The sequence below is a fragment of the Lichenostomus cassidix genome, chromosome 19, assembly GCF_008360975.1.
Source record: "Lichenostomus cassidix isolate B80296 chromosome 19, HeHo_3.0, whole genome shotgun sequence".
NCBI lineage: Eukaryota > Metazoa > Chordata > Aves > Passeriformes > Meliphagidae > Lichenostomus > Lichenostomus cassidix.
Genome location: NC_139499.1, coordinates 7,737,230 through 7,755,791, shown reverse-complemented (window position 1 = coordinate 7,755,791; position 18,562 = coordinate 7,737,230). Strand labels below are relative to the sequence as shown.

At 40.3% G+C, this 18,562-nt stretch overlaps 1 protein-coding gene across 1 annotated transcript in view; it reads right to left on the bottom strand.

The window, feature by feature from the left end:
* Positions 1-18,562, bottom strand: part of ULK2 (unc-51 like autophagy activating kinase 2) — a 36,325-nt gene that overhangs the window by 7,306 nt on the left and 10,457 nt on the right. Inside the window, exons 4-21 of the mRNA XM_085078741.1 lie at positions 17,707-17,739; positions 17,297-17,333; positions 15,928-16,101; positions 14,765-14,838; positions 14,144-14,245; positions 13,743-13,801; positions 13,350-13,432; positions 11,317-11,367; positions 10,850-10,935; positions 10,084-10,255; positions 9,131-9,191; positions 8,794-8,886; positions 5,651-5,788; positions 4,510-4,655; positions 4,198-4,278; positions 1,202-1,488; positions 888-1,081; positions 290-399 (exon numbers count right to left, since the gene is read on the bottom strand). Coding sequence (XP_084934867.1) covers positions 290-399; positions 888-1,081; positions 1,202-1,488; positions 4,198-4,278; positions 4,510-4,655; positions 5,651-5,788; positions 8,794-8,886; positions 9,131-9,191; positions 10,084-10,255; positions 10,850-10,935; positions 11,317-11,367; positions 13,350-13,432; positions 13,743-13,801; positions 14,144-14,245; positions 14,765-14,838; positions 15,928-16,101; positions 17,297-17,333; positions 17,707-17,739 — 1,981 coding nt within the window. The remainder of the gene's footprint in view (positions 1-289; positions 400-887; positions 1,082-1,201; positions 1,489-4,197; positions 4,279-4,509; positions 4,656-5,650; positions 5,789-8,793; positions 8,887-9,130; positions 9,192-10,083; positions 10,256-10,849; positions 10,936-11,316; positions 11,368-13,349; positions 13,433-13,742; positions 13,802-14,143; positions 14,246-14,764; positions 14,839-15,927; positions 16,102-17,296; positions 17,334-17,706; positions 17,740-18,562) is intronic.

Below are 18,562 nucleotides of genomic sequence, written 5' to 3'. Positions count from 1 at the left end.
TAAAAATAAAACCAAACCAGAAAATCCCAAACCCCCCCAGCCAGTATAGGCAGTCAAGATTATTTCTGTGTTTAGCACAGAAATAGATATTTTCCTGCCTCAGTTATTTTTAAAGCCATGCTAAAGAAATGGAACATATCCCCTTAAACATTAGAAAAAGCCTTCTGTGCTGAGGCTAAAAATTGTCAGAACCAATTATCGAAGCTGGAAGCAGAACTGTGATCCAGCTGGCATTCCATAAAAACCCAGGCACACTGAGACAGCTTGGATGTATCACTCTGATCCTTACCTGTATCCATTGGCCTCTCTGTGTTGAGGCTGTCTGTACTGCCTTGGTATAATTGGCCCCCAAGGGTGGTTTTCACCTGTTGATCTGACAGCTTCCCAGTACTAACAGACCTGGACAGGAAAACACATGAATTCCCAAATAAAAGTTATTCGGTAATGTCATCCAACTTGCAGCTAAAGATGACTAAGATTCTTGGTATTTACTACAGAGAATTTTTCAGCAAAAATAGAGAAAGCATTGAAATTTTGCTTGTTAGGATGGATCTATTAAAATAGAGCACACCATAAAAATAAAGACATCTTTTTCTCTTAAAAAATTTATATCCCAATTTTTGTCCCAGAGATTTTCAAGCAAAAGCTGAAGAAGCTTTATAGAGGCAATGAAATTCCAGATTCAGATAATCAAAACAAAAGGGAACTAGACAGCAACACAAAGTGCTCCAGGAAGTCCCTGCTGTATTTATAGCCAGTACAAAATGTTTCTGTTGCACACACCAAACCTCAGCATCCCCTCACAGCTCGCTCAGCCTCTGTGAGCTGCTGTGTGCAGTTCTGCTGCCCAGCTGCCTCCCCTGGGTTATGAACCCTGCAGTGCCTACCTGCCAAAGGTGGTTTTGCTGTGCTGTTCTCCTGCCTGTTTGTCAGCTGCCTGGGTGGAGTGGAAGTGTGTGAAGTCCCTTGGGTCTGTGATATCTTTAGGCTGCAGTGGGGTTTCAGCCAAGCCTTGGCGATTCGCCAGGGCCAGCAAGTTGGAGGACGCTTGAGTTTTAGGTATTTTGAAAGGAGCTGTTGCCTTTAAGAATCGAGAGCAAGAACACACAAAAAACCCCAAAGTTAGAACCCCAAAATATTCTTGATTTCAGGCAGTGTGTTACCACTTCATATCTTCCTGAGAACAGCAAATGGAACAAACCTTAGTGGGAGAGCCGATGATGGTTGGCAGTGGGGTTTTGAAGAGCCAGTCTGAGCTCCTGGGTGAGGATCCCATGTGCTTGGTAGGTGATGTTCCCAGGCTACCTGGCCTGCTTGGCTGTGGAGAATGGCTGTATCCATACCCAGCATAGGATGGGCAAACTGGGTCTGAATGCTGCTTTCTGAGCTTCTGCTTGTTTTGGTAGATATCTGTGAGAGTAGGAGCACTCTGCAGCCTTGCTCCCATTAGAAGTGATTGTGGAGACTGAGATGGTGGTATTGGAGAACCTGTGGAGATGACAAACAATAAGGTAAAATTCTGCTTGCAGTGCTTGGAAAGCGTATTGATGAAGCCCAGATTTCCAGAGAACAACATGAAACTGCAAACACTGAGATGTGTTTGATCATTAGCTCACTAGATGGCAAGGAGAATGGAATTAGCCCATGGATTATTTGGACTATTGCTACACCACACTGATGAGACCCTCAAGCTGCCAAATAGGCACCAATTCAGGCTGACAGCTGTCCTGGCAGCTGCAGTACATCTGGCAACCTGCACCAAGACAAATAAAGTGGTTGGATTCAGCAGGAATGGCACAACCAGCACTGAAATTCCAAGCTGAATAGAGGTTCTCAAGGCCTGGAATTATATTCTTGCAAACAAGTGCGTGAATGAGACATTGCATGTTAACGACTTGTTTTGTGTGTAATAACTTCATTTGCAGACACAAAGGCAGCTCATGTTCCTGCAAGAAAACTAGGTACTAAAAAGAATCAAATTATTCAGATGGAAGAGTTTGGGGACATTACTTTGAGCAACCAGACTCAATCTTTTTTTAAAAGCTGAGAAAGAAGTCCACACTTATTATAAGTGCAAAGTTTCTCCTAAAGCAAATGGGAGAGCTCTGAGTTGTCATTTAAACAGAGGGCTTTGGGGAAATGTTTCTTATAAAAACCTCACCTCCCCAAAGGTGCCCTTCCTCTTTCAAAATAAGGAACCCAAAATTTGATGAAATGTTCTGCACCTTGTATATGTTTTTATGTCTCATGTTAAGGAACTGTGCAGTTACAAACAGCAGATAAAACTTCAGCTTCATGGTCACAGCTTCCCAGAGAAAATGCCTGTCTGTAACCTCAAAGAACTGACACTGAAGTGACAGTTCCACTCAGGTTAAAAAAAAAAAAAAAAAGAAAGAGGGCAAAACTGAAAATGAACCATACAGCTAGAAAAGGTTTATAAATGCAGGCCATGACAACCTTCTGAGATAGGTTTCGTTTCATAAATGTCTGCTCAAAAAAAACCACCACAAACTTCTCACAGTTAGCTCAGCAAATGCCCAGCTGTTACGACACATCTTTCAGCCTTCTCAAGCCCATGTATTTTTGCTAGTTGGATTTTGAATATGAGCTACTTCATCTTGATTTCATTCCACTCCATTAAGCAGTATGTTGCAGAACAGCCTGTCTGCCTGCAGCTCTAGCAGAGGGATCAAGTCTATTCCTCATTAACTTTCCAGCCAAGAATTTGCTTGCTTGAAATCCCTCTGCTTGTCTGTCTCACAGCACTGAAAGCCCTCACCTGTTGTTCTAGAATCAGCCTGAAATCTCTCTGGTTACTGTTTCAGTGTTGTTGCCACCCCAGGGAAGGCTTCTGCATTAAAAGTGTCTCCTCTGCTGCCACTGGCAGCAAAAACAGCTCAATTAGTTCACAAGTTCCATTACGAAAGATTTTTCAGTCCTTAGAAAAATCTCAGTTCAGATGACCTCACCTCACCCAAAGCAAAAAACTGCTTCCCATACCCACTTAAATGCTGAGAAACAGACTCGCTGCAATTTGTGGTATTGTACAAATAGCAGTAATTTGAAATTAAGAAATGAAGCCAAGTAGGAAAAGAATGCAGAAAACATATGAAGAAATGAAACATTAAAACCTCTGCCAGCCATAAAAACAGTGCTGTGGTGTGTTACAAGTCACTTTGATACTGGCAAAAGGCATTAAACCAACAGCCTGACAAAATTCTATCCAAAGAAAAGTTGCACCAAGAAAAGCAAACAGTGCTTTGTATTCTCTTCACACACACCCTTTTTTACTTTTTAAGAGACTATTTCCAATCTAAGGATTCACTCATGCCTTTTGTTGAACCAGCCAATGGCACAGCAACTATAAAGGTAATTTTTGAGACACATCATAGAACTTTTTTCATAGGGATGAAAGCATTCCCAGACATGGCTGCCCCAAGAAATGAAGGCTCTATCATCTCCACGTGATTTTGGACAGGTGTTGAAATAGGGGAAAAACTCACAGTGCAGTTTCAACACCACATCTTAGAAAGACAAAATAAAAAATATAAAAAGTCTTTTAGATAAAGAAGAAAATGCACCCAAAATGTGCACAGGGCAGAAGAACAAGTTGCTGAATTGCATATTCTTATCCCCAGTCCTTCTGGCATTACAGTGCAATTCCATCTTTAACAGTCTCAGAACATCTTCAAGTCCTACTTCTTCCTGATCTTTTTTTTCCCCTGATGGCATGCCATAATAATTTATGACTTGCAAAGCTTGCTGACTGCTTAGCAACAGGAACATCAGATCTCAGCCGATTTCCCAAGGGAATGACGAAAACGTGTTGCATGCTGAACATTGGCAGCTCTTCCTCCCTTTTCTGAGAACTGGCATGACAGAGCTGGTCTATCAAAACCAGATTCTGAGCAGCATGTTGCTACCATTCATTATAAACCACCCCTGTTTAAAGACAGCCTTCACCAGAGTTGCTTTTTCATCTTCAGAATAAGAGATTTCAGTCACTGTCTTACTGTGTAGGGAGTTAGTTATGGGCAAAGGTGTCACACAGGCCACAACTGGGCTGTTTCCCCAAAAATTCAGTGCACCACTTACTCAGTGTCTCCTATTAACTCATCCTAATCTGTGTTAGCTCTCCTCCCCTTCACAAAATGCAGTATCAAAATAACACTGATTGCATCGTCCAAAGCCACTCACCTGAGAAGTTTCTACTCCTTGACTCATGGCCTTGGAGTTGTCCACAACAACAGTGCCCAAGCTGCTCAGGTATGGTTCCAACTATGCAAACAAAACCAAAACGTGGATTTACAGTTTATACTGCACTTACAAAGATAAAGCAAGTGAAAACCTGATCAATTTACTTCTGTGAGCCATTTAACAGAAATTATTTCAGCACACATGACCTAGCTGGGCAGATTGTGGTTTAAGATTAATTTCAAGCAAGAATTAGAGCTCCGAGTGACCGCTCTGAATAAAGCTTTACTAATTGCTAAAGATTTCTGTGCTTACCTAGTGGTGAAGGAGAATATGGTCTGGAAGATCCTGTGGATAACCTGCGCCCCACGCCCTGGGCAGTGTCAGCAGGCACTGGAGAGCACGAGCCCATCTTCATGAAACCCATCGGGCTGGTGTTGGAGCGTCTCACAACTCCGGCTCTGAGGAGGTAAAAGAATGGTCACACACACAGTAGGGTCACTGGTGCCCTGAAAAAAGCTTCAGAATGCCCTGAGGAGTCTGATCAGTTAAAGGAAATACTGGTATTTAAAGAGAAAATAAAGAACTTAAACTAAGCTTTCCATACTGATGATAATCAAGATTTAAATTTCCTGTGTTCACATACACTTTGAAACTTTCAATGCCATGATACTCTGTTAACTGGAGAACATTAAAACAGATTTCCTTTGGTGTACCCTAATCTTCAAACAACTTGATCATAATTTTTTTATTTTGCAACCAAGTATGACTGCAAATTGCTATTTTTAAATCAGCAAAGTTTTCACATTGGGTCTGGAATACATGTCAGATTAACTGAAAACAGATTATTTAAGGGGAAGGCATTTCCCTGAATGTAGTAACTATAATCAAATCAGAGATCCTGGAAAAAATATGCCAGAAACTCTGGGTTTTGTTATTGTAAAGATTTCCAGAGTTCTGAGTAGTCTATTTATGAGTCTTTGACCTTCACCATCCTGATCCTGTAAGACCACAAGGCAGAGAATAAGCCTGGCTCCCTACAGCTTTGTAATGAGACAAGCTGGTTAATTAGCATGCCAAAAATTGTTTCCTTGATATTCTACAGAACAAAGCATTCATCTCATCACTACATGTGTGAAAACAAAACATAACTTATTACTGGCATTCCAGTTCATGATGTAATGCCACGCAATACACAAAGAACAGTAAAAATCAGGACTTCATCTTTCTACCTTCTTGGGCTGTATTTGAGTGAAAGAACAAGCTCATTTTGTTTTCATGAAATATTTCAAGTGCCCATCCAACAATCTGAGATTGTGAAGGGCTATTATTTGTTATCATTGAAACGTCTCTTTAGCGTGGAAAAAAAATGACATCAGCAAGAAAGCAGAGACATCTGCCAGGGTACAAACACTAAGCAGACCCAAGAGAAAGAAGCTGAAAAGCCCAGGCTCACCTGGGTGATCCGTGGGGGTTTGACACGGGGCTGGCAGTGGAGGAGAGGTTCTGTTCTATGCGCTGGTAATTCCGTAGCTGGGTGGGAACTGGGATCGGCGCCGTCTCGCTGCGGGGGGACACGGAAGGCTGACAGTGCCTGAAGTTGGAAAGTGTGGAGACAGGAGATGGAGACAGGAGATGAATATAGGTAGGCAGTTCTCTTTCTCAGAATTGTACTGTCTCAATTGCAAGGAAATCTAGGAAACAGGCAAATAAACTTCTGTGCTCCCCGGGTGTGCTGTGACCTCAGTTTGTCCTAGTCCAGCTCCAACGCTGCACTGAGGAAAATCAGGAACAGCTCAGGATTACCTGCCTTCCCTGCACTGGCTGGGATCACATGGAGCTGGGAGTCAGCCCTTGGTCACGCATCAGTGAGATCTCTAGATCCCTCTGACTCCCTGCCAAGCCGCCTGCTGTGTTTACCACACTTGAAAATAGCGTTCTAGGAAAACCCCGTGCGCCAGGGACAGGAAGTTCAGAGCAGGGCTGGAATGTGGACAAAAGCCACCAAAGCACAGGCAGAGATATCCCGAGAGACATCGAGAACTTGCGAGAGGAAAACATGTTATGTAATAACCAAGCCCTGACAGCAGGAGCAAAACCACACACCTGAACATTAATCCACAGATTCCAACTGCAGATTGCCCAAGTGCAGCTGGAGTGTCAGTGACCTGCCTGGCCTCAGTGTGGTTCTGATAAGGGACACCAACCACTGCATGTAATCAGTAACCAACACTTTTAAAGGAAAACAGGATTCAACTGAAAGAATTTCAAACAAATGGGCTGTTTGGAAGATAATCGCTTTACTGTCTGGTCCTTTATTGGTCATGTCTTTATAGAAAGATTACAAATTCTTAGAAGAAATGTGGAAAAAAAATTCTACCACAAGCTCTAGAAGACAGGCAGTTACAGGACTCACTGCATGGCTCCAGCTGAACAAAAATCTGGTTTTTTACTGTATTTGTCCTATTCCCTTTGCTACATCTAAAAATGAAATATTACTTCCTAATATGCACAGAACCTCCTTAGCAAAAGAAACTAAGTTTATCCTGCTGTTGCCACCCAGTTTCTGGATCCCACAGAGCAATTTGGAAGTCTGCTGTGGGCACACAGTCAGCAGAAAGCCCAAAAACTTCCAGGCAATGAGAAGGACTCCCAAGTGGAAACCACAGGAAGGCTGTGGGCAACTTGCCATGACTACACAGCACACTCAGGGAGCACAGGGAGCCTCTGCCCCAGGAGAGGGAAGCAGATGTTCTTTAAACTGTGGCAGTGACACTGAGGACACCACGAAGGCACTTCAACTTTTAAAGAACTCAGCATGGAAAATGCCTTTCCCAGCTCTCACACAGCCTTGCACGTGTGTCCAGGCAAGCTCTTGAGCTGGGAGCTAACAGGAGGCAGCAGTGCTGTTAGTGGGGTGCAGAGGCACAGCCCCATTGGGGCTCCCCAGCTCAGGCCAGGCATCCTCCAGTCTCATGGGGTTTGTTACCAGTTAGAGAAAATACAATACAGATGTGTGCAGAGCTGCATGCAAGTCTTGTTTCTCTGAGATTCAGAGAATAAAATTGGTAATAAACCACAGGAGAGTGAACCACCTCAATCTAATCTGCCCATTCTGACTGGAGACTGTCTATAAAGACATACAACATAGAGCAGCATAACTGGGGGCACAGTAAATTCAGTTTCATCAGCTAATCAGAGAGATTCACTGTTTCACAGGGCATAACCTTCTGTAAAACACCAAAAATCTAGAAAAAACAACCCACAAACAATGAGAGAACATTTGTCAGGAAATAAAAAAACCAAACCCCAAAACCAAAACCAGCATCTTGTAGAATAGCAGACACATACTCTGCTTTCTTCAGACTATGCCCCAAGCAGCCCCAAATGCAGTTACTGAATTAACTCAGCCAAGAATTAAATCAAACTATTACAGTACAAACACAGAGTGTGAACAGTAGGCACCTGTTTCTAACCACATGACCTTTTAGCTCTTAGCAATGTACAGATAACATAACTGGCATATTTTCATAAAACATCCAACTCTAAAAACTCTGCCTGGTACAATTTAAAATAGACAATTACAGTGTATTTATACTACATTGTACATGGCCAATTCAGAGCAAATGGATCTCTACAGGCAAACTATCCCCATTATCTGCCCTTAAACATAAAGCTAAAAGCTGTATCGACAGCCCCTGTCAGCAGATTTCACCAACTGCACAAAGACCAGCACAAAGTAGCAAACTTTTCTTGTGACAAGCATTTCTAAACAAATAATGCTGACTTGCAGCCCTCTAGTACTGGCACAAGCCAAAAATGCACCCAACATAATAGCTTTATTCCCCAGTTAGCCACTCATCCTCTTTCTGTTTGTACTAAAAACATCACAAAATTCATCACTTCAACAAATTCTGCTTAGATTTTCCACGAGTAGTTAAACACCATAATTAAGCTTTACATTTTCCACTATAACACAGGAAAGATTTCAGGCACCACTGATGAAAATCTGTTCTATTTTAAACCAGCAGAAACTGAAGCCTACAGCCATATGGAAGAAAGGGGACTAATTTCCAGTCCTGCTGACAGAAAACCTGCAATACATGTTTAGCTCCTCCACGTGACTTTGGCATCTTGTGAGACACAACCACGAAGTTCACAATAATCACTCACACAAAGCCACACCCAATGACCAGACACAAAGCAAGCCAGCCATGAGACATAAATCCACAGCAATCTGGGCTTTCAGAGTTCCTCTTCTCTCATAACTACTTCTTAAAATGCATCTGCATTCAATGTCTTGACTCACTACATGAAGACTGTGCTGTGCTTCACAACACCAAAAAAGACAATCAACTATGCCCCTAAATTTCTGCTTTTAAACAGTTCAAAATTTAAACAAAGAATGCTGTCTTTCTTTAAAGAAATCTTTTGGGGATGCACCAGAGAAGGCATGGAGAGTAGAGAGGCCTGAAAAAGAGGTCTGGCTTTTATTTTAGTCCAGTTTCACAATTAAAAAAAATAAATTAAAAAAGCCAAAACATGTAATAGCAGAGAACCTTTATAAAAGAGAGGAAGTACTAAGGCCACATCACACACCTGTTAGCTGTACCAGAAGCTGCACTTCGAGAAGAGGCTGAGGATGGTTTCTGTACAGTTCCTGAGCTTCCAGAAATAGTTAATGGTGACTGCCTGTGAAAACAAAAACCACTGTCAAAAGACATCTTCATATCAGTGTAACTCTCTACTTGGCAGCAAAACTTCCTGAATTCAAGCTGTTTTCATAGTCATATTAAATCCAATTCTTGTTAATCCCTAAGGAAGTCCACAGAGCTATGAAAACCCAGCAGTGCCAAAACCCCAGAACCTCCTTCTGCAGCTGCAGCATCAATTTTAGAAGAAGAGCTTTCTTCTGGATGAAGCTCAGCACACCTACCCTCCACACATCAAGAACTCGCTGGAAGCTCGCCTGCCAGCTGCTCCCAAAGGCATATCATCTGCAGGATGGAACACATGGAAAACCCACATCAGGAAGCAGAATCATACAAAAAAATTAAATCTCCAATATTGCTGTTGTAGGAAAAAACACTTCTGCAAACATAGGAAAGTTTTCCATAAATGGCTCTGTGCAGGAAAATAGCTCAAATGTGACCACCAACAAAAATGCAATTGGGGAAGGGAGTTCTTTGCCAAGTTATTTTGCTGTTTGTTTGTGGTTTTTTGACATATTAATAATTTTGAAATAAAATCCATTGTTTAAGAGTACAAGGTATCAGCACTGGGATGTTTACAACAATGAATGACAGAAACCCTTCAGGCAGTAATTTAGTCAAATATTAACCACAATTTGGTGGCATTGTCCAGGAATGAACTGACTGTGCAGCTGAGGTTGGGACCATGTCATAAAAGTGCTACATCCAAGTCTTTCCTTTGTATAAGCCCAGGCTGATGTTTTACCTTTCATGTTAAAAGTGTTTTATGTTTTTAGCTACACTTGTTACTTAAAGCTCTAGAGCATAAGATAAAAATGTTCACTTAGTCTGGAGGAAACGAAGTGTCTGCTTCCACAAAGAATTCTAAGAGAATCCTTGGGTCTCTTATCAGCAGTTGTTTACAACTGAATCTCTTCTTCTACTGCCAAGCCCCACTATTTTGCATTACTTTAAACCACCCCTATGGCATATTTGGCTGCTCAGTTGAAGATGAAAATGTCCCAGATGGATGTGCAGTACCAAAGAGTTTCCCTCCAAAGAATAATCAAACTACAGAAATTAATTTCAATGTGAATTCAGACACATTTAGAGCAAAGAGAGCCAAAGAATAACAGGACAAAAAAGTATGCTGTGAATGACAATTGCTTTGAGATGTAAAAATAAGAAAGGTTCTTACATGAGTGGTCTGAAGAGATATTGTGTGGGACAAGAACAAAGTCATCTGTGTCACAAGAGGAGTTCTTGCTACTGGTACTGGCAGAGTCTTTAGAGACTTGAAGATAGTTAGGAGGACCCAGTGGAGGGGAAGACAAATTTTCTTCTTGGATGTGCTGCATGTCTGGCAGAGACTGGAGGGAGGCGGTGGGAAAAAGAAAGTAAAGAAAACCCACTGTGAATCCAGTGATTCAGAAACTAGAAATGCTTTTTAACTATGGAATTTCAACTACTGGATAGTGTGTATAGTGTCAGTTTAGACAGTTCTGTATTGATTAGGCTGTGAGTTTAAAGAATTGTGATTTATCCAATTATTCCTGGTAACACAGATGTACCTCTTCCAAATGACACATAAAATTGAAGTCACTGCTTTGTAATAAGGGGCTTTAGCCAAAAGGGCCAATTCAAAATTTATCTGTAACAGCCATTACATTGCAAACCACATTAGAATATCTAAAGATTTGCTCTCTGGCATTTGATGCTTATATGTATTTTTTACCTTAACCAAAAAGAACAACAAGAACTCCACAAGGTACAACACAAGGAGCAAGAGAGCACCAAAATGTTAATGGTATTTAAAGAAAAGACAGGGGTGTTCCTTGCTCTTTGCTCCTAAACATGACAGTTTACAGTGTTCAAGAATTAAAAGGTCTAAAAAAATTCATGAACTCTTGGCTAAACATTACAGAAAATATTTTCTGGAGATGGTTGTGTAACACAGAACTTACTGGAGGAGAAGCAAAGCGACAAGGAGAGCTGCCACAGGAACTGCCAGAGACTGAGCCTGGGTACGTGGGCACTGGTACAGGACAAGCTAGAAGAGAAAAACCCAGAGGGGAGAAAAAAAAAAGAGGGACTAAGACTTCAAAAGGCTGAATTTCAAACAAATTTCCTCACTGCTTCTCATTCATAAGCCCTTACAGAGCTTGTAAGAACAGCACATCCTCAATCACACGAGGGTATTTAAGTTCAGTTGAAACGTCAAAAGAACAAGTAAATAAGTATCACATTTCAGTCTGGCATAATACAAAAAAGGATTCAACACTCAGGCTCATAACAAAGCACAACAACAGGCAGGCTGAGGAAAATGTCTCATAAACACTTAGTGTGATATTTGGCAGATCTTTCTCCCTCCCAGCCCTTAACAATCATCATTTACACAAATAAGAGAAAAAAAAAAACCAGCCCTACTTACATTTTTTGACTGCTGAAACGTGATCCAGGAAAGGGTGGTTGAAAAATGCTTCTGTAGCACAAGAAACAAGCACCATTGTGAGTAGATGTACAAATGACAGAATTTACAGACTATGTTGCAGATGGTGATAAATGGTTGCCTTCCCAGAATCAACATTGCAGAGCCAGAGGGTGAAGAGCTTATAAAAGATTAAAGCTTTCTATGTTACGTGCTGCTATAGAGTTTGGAAAGGAAACAAGAATCAACTGAGTAACTTCAAACATCAGTCAGCAAGGCAAATCAGACTGAATCACTGGAAGACATCTTATGACTGCACTTAAAGCCATGTACACAGGAAACCTTCCTATACTGCTGAGGAAATTCTGTTCTCTGTGGTAGTAATTCACTTTTAGTTTGCTCTTCAAAACAGTGAGCATTTTTCACATCAGACACTGAAAGTATTTTCAGCTCTGCCTTTCCCAAGGATTGACATTTATTTTTGAATCCATGAATGCTCCACCTTAGGTGGCAAAAAAAAAGCACAGCAGAGCCATTCTCCTTTCCAGTTCCCAACAGCAGAACACAACCTGTGCAGCCAGTTCTTGTCATAAAACAGGATTAGACACCATTTCTTTAACTATTTCCTCAGTTAAATAGCTGCTGTTACAATAGAAACACTTTGCTTTTGTTGTAAATGGATATGCTGAGGCACTTTTAATTGAGCATAACCAGTTGGCCACCAGGTTACATGGAAAGTTTTGTTCAGCTGGTTCAGGGAATTTGAGGGCTGGTGGGAGCCAGCTGCTGAGCTGGGTGAACTTTAATGTCCTAACACTCAAGGAAAAACAATGCTGTGCCTCAGACATGAGCAAATAACAAGGAGGAAAAAAAAAAGAAAAAGAATCTGAGGTCTGTAGTATCTCCCTTCAGCAACACTTTTCTCCATGACCTGATAAGGGAAGGAATCCAGTTGTAATGCCTGAACAATGTAATTATTAACTTTAACACGAGGATCAGGTGCTCTCCAGTTTTTGTACAACACCTGCTGTTTTACTTTATATTTGCTGGAAGATCAACAAGATTTCTAGTGCTATTTTTACTTTAAAAACAGGCAACTGAGCTCAGTTATAAACTCTCCCTTTCACTCCCTTTGCTAAGCACATTCCAGAGCAGCCCCTTTGAGGCCCTTTAAGTGGCTCAGCCAAGGAAAACATGACTTTCATCACTGCCATTCTGCTTTCTATTTTTCTTTCTAAGCACAAATGCTTTCTCCCACCACCACAAGTGATACAGTGAATTTCCCATGTTTGAAGAAACTGTAGGGATCAGCATGCCCAGAGTGCAGAGTGGAATCAATTACTCACAGTTCACGTTTGTGATGTATTATTTCTCCTACACATAGAGATTTATATATTGACCTCTGGATACTGTCAGTATAATTCAGGACATTTTACCTGATTATAATGAACTTTTTCTGGATCTGAACTAGAATTTTAACATTAAGATTTCCTGGCAGCTATGACAAAACTGCATTAACAAGTAGTGCTATAAAATTTAAATAACTAACATGAATATCATGACATACAAGATGCAGCTAAGAATAATTAATCAAGACTTAACTTTTCAATAACGTGCTTCCAAAGTGGGTTCTTACAGTACTTTGTTACATTTCTGAAACCCCATGGAGATCAGAAATGTTTGCTCCCAGTCTGATGCCAAAACACGAGTTAAGGTAAGAGTCAGATTTCAACATGAAATTTAAGGTATAGCAGTAAACCCTCGAAGGAAAGGGCACAGTTGAAAGAATTAAACTGATTTGTATTTCACTACTCAACAACAAGGTAATGATTTATGTGCCTCGCTTAATACTGACAGTAGTTATCCAGTGATTTATTTTAGCTACTCTGCCTTCCTTATGAAAACACAGAAGAAAAAAAACACTTCACTTTTGATGTAATTGGCTGTAGACAAAAGGTCAAGATAATTATTCTGGTCACATGAATACAACTAACAAGGAAAGTCAAGAGAGCAAGAGGGGAAAAAAAAATACATACCAAAGTCCATTCTATCTTTTTGGTTTCTCTGAAGCAAACCCAACAGCAGGTCAGCCAGGTAAGCTGATGTTTCCCTAGGAATGCTGCACACAAGAGGGAGTAAAACATGCATTAAATTTAATGCATGCATTGAATAATGCATAGCACATTGAGTTTCAGGAAATCAGCATTCTGCCACATCCCTAAGTCATCACTGTCCATGCTTTATAGCCTTAGTACACTTAGTTTCAGCTAGGTACAATGAAAGCAAGATGCAACATGACTCACTGGTATCACACTACATCCTTGTCAAGATAGCAACAGCAAGTATTTTTATGAATCCCAGGCATTCCCCAAGATGAAAAAGTGTTCAATCAACAAGTGTAAGCGACAGGAAAGGCCATGGTGACATACCTAGGAATCAAATTCCTGTTCTTTTCATAAAACATTCTCAAATCTTGAGGACTATTTGCCTGTCAAATAAAAATGTACATTAATTAAAGCTCAGTTTCATGGAGGAAATAGCTTTTGTGCCTAAGCACACATACACAAAAAGGAGGATTTTGCATATGGGCATTAAAGGAGAAAACACCAAGCAGAGCAGTGACTTCAGCACTGAAGAGCCTTATTTATGTATTTCCTCTGGATTGAACACACTGATCATGCACACTAAGCATAAACAACTTCTCCCTTGGTATTCTCAAGCCTTTGCAGCACCAACACTACACTCAGACTTGCTTCTGCTTTCCTGACTAGAAGCAAGAGCCCTAGGAATGTCCTTCAGACTGAGAAGAGGGGAAAAGGAGATGTGTTACCTGAAAAGGTGGTTTTCCAACAAGACACTGATAAATCACAGTTCCTATGCTCCACAGGTCTGCTTTAGCATCATAGTGTTGAGACATAATCACTTCAGGGGCCTGGAAAGAACAGCAAAGTCTCAGAAGGGAAAACAAAAAAAAAAGCAAAGCCACAGCAATATGAATCTACTGTCAGAACAGTACTAACAGAGACCACTTTAGTCTAAGAGAAAATTCACTTTTCCATGTGCATCACTTGGCTTGAGAGGTAACAGCTCCATCTAAAATGAAAGCTGTGTTTCAAAACTGCAAAAAAACTAGAAATGCTGATGTTCTGAAGAAAGCATCCAACATTTGGCATGTTTGGGAGAAGAGGAAAGTGTTATTCACTTGGCTTACGCAGTTCTCCTTTTGGACAAAGAACCACTAAGAAATGTTCAATGTCTCCCTGATTTTAACACTCATGATCTCCAAATCCCAAGGGAAAAAAAGGTAGTAAAACTATGGAAAGGGGAACTGCACTCTGTCCCTGATACTTGTAAAGCAACATGAGGCATTTGCCAATCTGCAAGCAGTCAATTATTTTGTTCTGGCAGGAGAATGTTTGAGATAAGCAAGATAATGTGAAATGTCCCTTACCATGTACATGGGGGAACCACACAGAGTTGCAGCCATCATGTTGCTGTGCAGATAACGAGCAAACCCAAAGTCAGCTGCATAAAAAACAACACTGGTCAATGAAAAGAAAGATAATTTTCCAATTTTTACAGTCTAGAAATCACCTGTCTCCTCTTAAAACCTGCTCCAATTAACAGTGAGATTGAAAAAAGCCAGGTTTAATATATAGCCAGCTACATGGAATAGTAGAATCTTTGTCATGCTGAAAGAATAATGTATTATCTTTCAAATGAGCAAGCCAAGAAACAGCAGTGACATCATTTGCACAAACTGCTGCTCAGCCACCTCCCCAGCTGCAGAACAGCCTGTCTGGCGTCAGCAGGAAAGGATTAAAGTCGCTGGCTAAATATAAATGGCTCATTAAGAGTGATGAATATACAATCTGCCTGCAGTGAAATCACATCAGGTACAAGTTTAAGAAGTCAAGTTTCAGGTGCCTGAATTTTCCATGCAAGCAAAAGCATCTGAAGCTATCAAGGAAGGACAGCAAGGGAAGAAGTTTTGTCTCCTCTGTGCAGTTTTTGAGCAAAAGCATAGGAAAGAATGTTAAAAACAAGGTATTTTTAGATGGACATTTAACAGATAACAAGGAGTGATTAGAACTCCTGAAGTGGCCTCTGAAGAGCACTTTGGTAGTGTTCTGAATATTTGACATCTCTCCCCTGTTACAAGGCCAAACCTCCCTTCTGCCATGCCAAAAATAGGTCATAACCTTCATTTCTAAACCTCTTAAATAACCCTTAGGAGGGTCTACCACTAATAAAGTAAACAGCTGGAACTGCAACTGCAGTCTTGCATGTACACAGTTTTTATATGGGCTAAAGGCTACTCCAAGTTTCAGAAGTTAGAGATTTATGTCTAATTAAAATAGTTTAATATTAGAAACACCAGCTGAATAGATTTCTTTGTCCTGCAGATTTAATAAAAAATGATTATGATTCATGATTCAATCTTTTTTATCCTGAAAATCTGCACCACAGCATGAAGCTCATCACTCTTGACTTGCTGTCTGATTTGCATCAATTGAGCACACACCACATCCAGCACTTGAACTAGAGAGACATTTCTGAGGAGGGAAACAATCCAACAGTGCTGATTGACCCTTCCAATCAGAGAAGATTTACCTATTTTGATGCGAATGCCACTGACACTGGATTTCCGCCGGCTGGCGTAGGACAGCAAAATGTTCTGGGGTTTGAGATCCCTGTGGATGATGCCTTTGCTGTGCAGGATGCGCATGGCTGCTGCAATCTGCTGCAGGAACACTCGGATGGTGTCCTCACTGAGAGTCCCCTTAGCTGGGAATGACACACACAGGAGCAGTGGGGAGAATAAATATCAATATCTTTGGGTGAAAGTGATAAACTTCACAGTGGTCAACTGAAAATATAGTGAATTACAATCATAATGATCCAGTCGCCGGTGTTTTTCTACAAATGTAAATATTCTCAACCATACAGACATCACCATAGTTTTACAGCAGCTACAGAACTCTGAATCATCTGTTTTTATAGAAGTTTATTCAACTTGGTAGCATCATAGCTGTAAAACTTCTCAATTGCCATTAAATCCTAAATTGGCTAAAAAGGCAAAGGAGGCAAGAAAATAAAAGAACTTCACACATTAAGCGTATCCAAAAATCATGTTAAAACCTGAAGCCATAAAACTTGTTCTTTAAACAAATCATTATAGGGATGCTGAGAACCACTCTGCTCAGAAATTTCATCCATGATGAAACTTACTTTGAAGGGGAAAAAAAATGAGATGTACTTTTGAAAGTCTCTTCAGAAGGTATTATCTCATTCTGCAGCCTGCAAAAAGCACTGAACACAGGAGCTGGATTTCACTGTCTGAGTCTTTCCAAAGGTTTTAATGGCAAGTGAATTAGGCTTTTAATATACACAGTTACCATAACAATAGCTGTGCACAAAGAAGATTCCTTCAAACAGACTGAGATACAAGGGCAAGTAGAAGAATATTTTCATCATGAAAAATCTGGAGATTAACATCTCTGCTCAAAATTTTGGTTGTAATAAGAATCCCACTGTCATTATTCTGTAAGTTCTGTCCTCACTTTGGGCAGAGCCATGGAAAATCTCCCTGCAGCCAGCACTGCCTCTTTCTTGAGAGCATTATTATATAAGTAAATCAGTGGTTTTTAAGTTCACATCTCGGAAAAGAAAAACAGGTGGAATCCAAACACTGGGAACAGCCCCCAAAATGCAGTTTTAGAAATAGAAACCCACACACTTGTCAGCATGCTACTTATGGTTAACTACAGCTTCTCCCTCATTGACAAATAAGGGAATGTTACATTCAGTTAAGGCAAAAAAAAACACAAAAAAGCATTTTCTGTCTGTGCCTTATTGCATTCACTCTCATTCACCCATATTTTAAAGCACAAGCAGAAGAAACACCAATGGATATAAGGAATAGAGAATATAAACATGTAAAGCAGTAACTTCTTAATAGGGAAATACAGTAATCAATTACCTTGTAAGTAATCTGCCAAGTCCCCACCATTGCAGTACTGTTTAAAAAAAAAAAGGTTTTATTCAAAACACAAGTACTGAAACAGTTGCTACGTCATCTTTACTTTGTAATCTTTTAAAGAAAATTAGAATCCTTCCAGCTGTTTGTGTTAAAATTGCTTTGTTAATTATTTGTAATTAATAATTTGAGGTGTAACACTTCATCAATGCTTACAGTATCATAAAATGAAATAGAATAATTTATGGATCAAACATTGCTGATAAATTTAGCGGAGCATAAGAAATTCATAATCTACTTTTCAGAATTGCTTGTTTTAGCAAGCCATGGTTAGTTTGCAGCTGTGCAAAGGAGTAGTTTTGTCTAAAAATCTTTAAAATCAACCAGAAACAAACATACATGTTAACACATACCTCCATGACCAAAAAGACAGAATTGGGCATTTCCTAAAAGAGAAGAAAACAGATTTAAGAGTGTGAGAAGACAAAGTCTGTACCTGCATTAACAGATTAACTTCTACTGTAAATTATCTACACATTCCACAAAAATGCAGTTAAAAAACTCAAACCGTGCTTAAACCTGACTGCAAGAAAAACATTCATTCCTTTTCCAAATATTTATTTTGTGTGAGGGAAGAAAGGCCTGACCTGTCTATGCTAATAACCAACATTGTTTTCTACAAAGTCCTGCATAAAACAGTTCTGTTAGGCCTACAAAGTTGAAGATTCTGAGAACTTTTATAAAGTAGAAGTATTTTTTTCTCCCTCTGAGCTGATTAAGACTGAAAGGAAAGAACACAAAGAGAGCTGGAAGGAAACACAAAGGAAGTGTACAGTAAACAGGATGATGCTTTTAGTTACACAGTATGTTACCTCCCTTTCCCTTTAAAAATAAACTTAAACAAGGGGTGACAGATTGAGGGAAAATCTGTTTTTTAAGACAGTTGAAGGAGAAAAGTGAGATGGCACCAGACAAGGCCAGGCACATGCCCCAGTGGGAAGTGGGACTGCAGACAGTCTGACTAAATTCTGCTAAACAGTGTCACAAGAAAGTCAAAAGGGACATTGCACAGCAAAATAAATGCTGTGAACTCAGCCACCTTCCTCAGTGCTTGCACTGAAACTTCAGCAGATGTTCAATTTGACCACTCTGGCAAGAATTACCAGCAGGGTGCCATTTTCAAGGGCTCACTAACAGCTTATGTTATAAAGCTTGAAAGAGAGAAATAAAAGCAAAAATGGACCATGGGCCCAGGCTAGAGAAACCAGT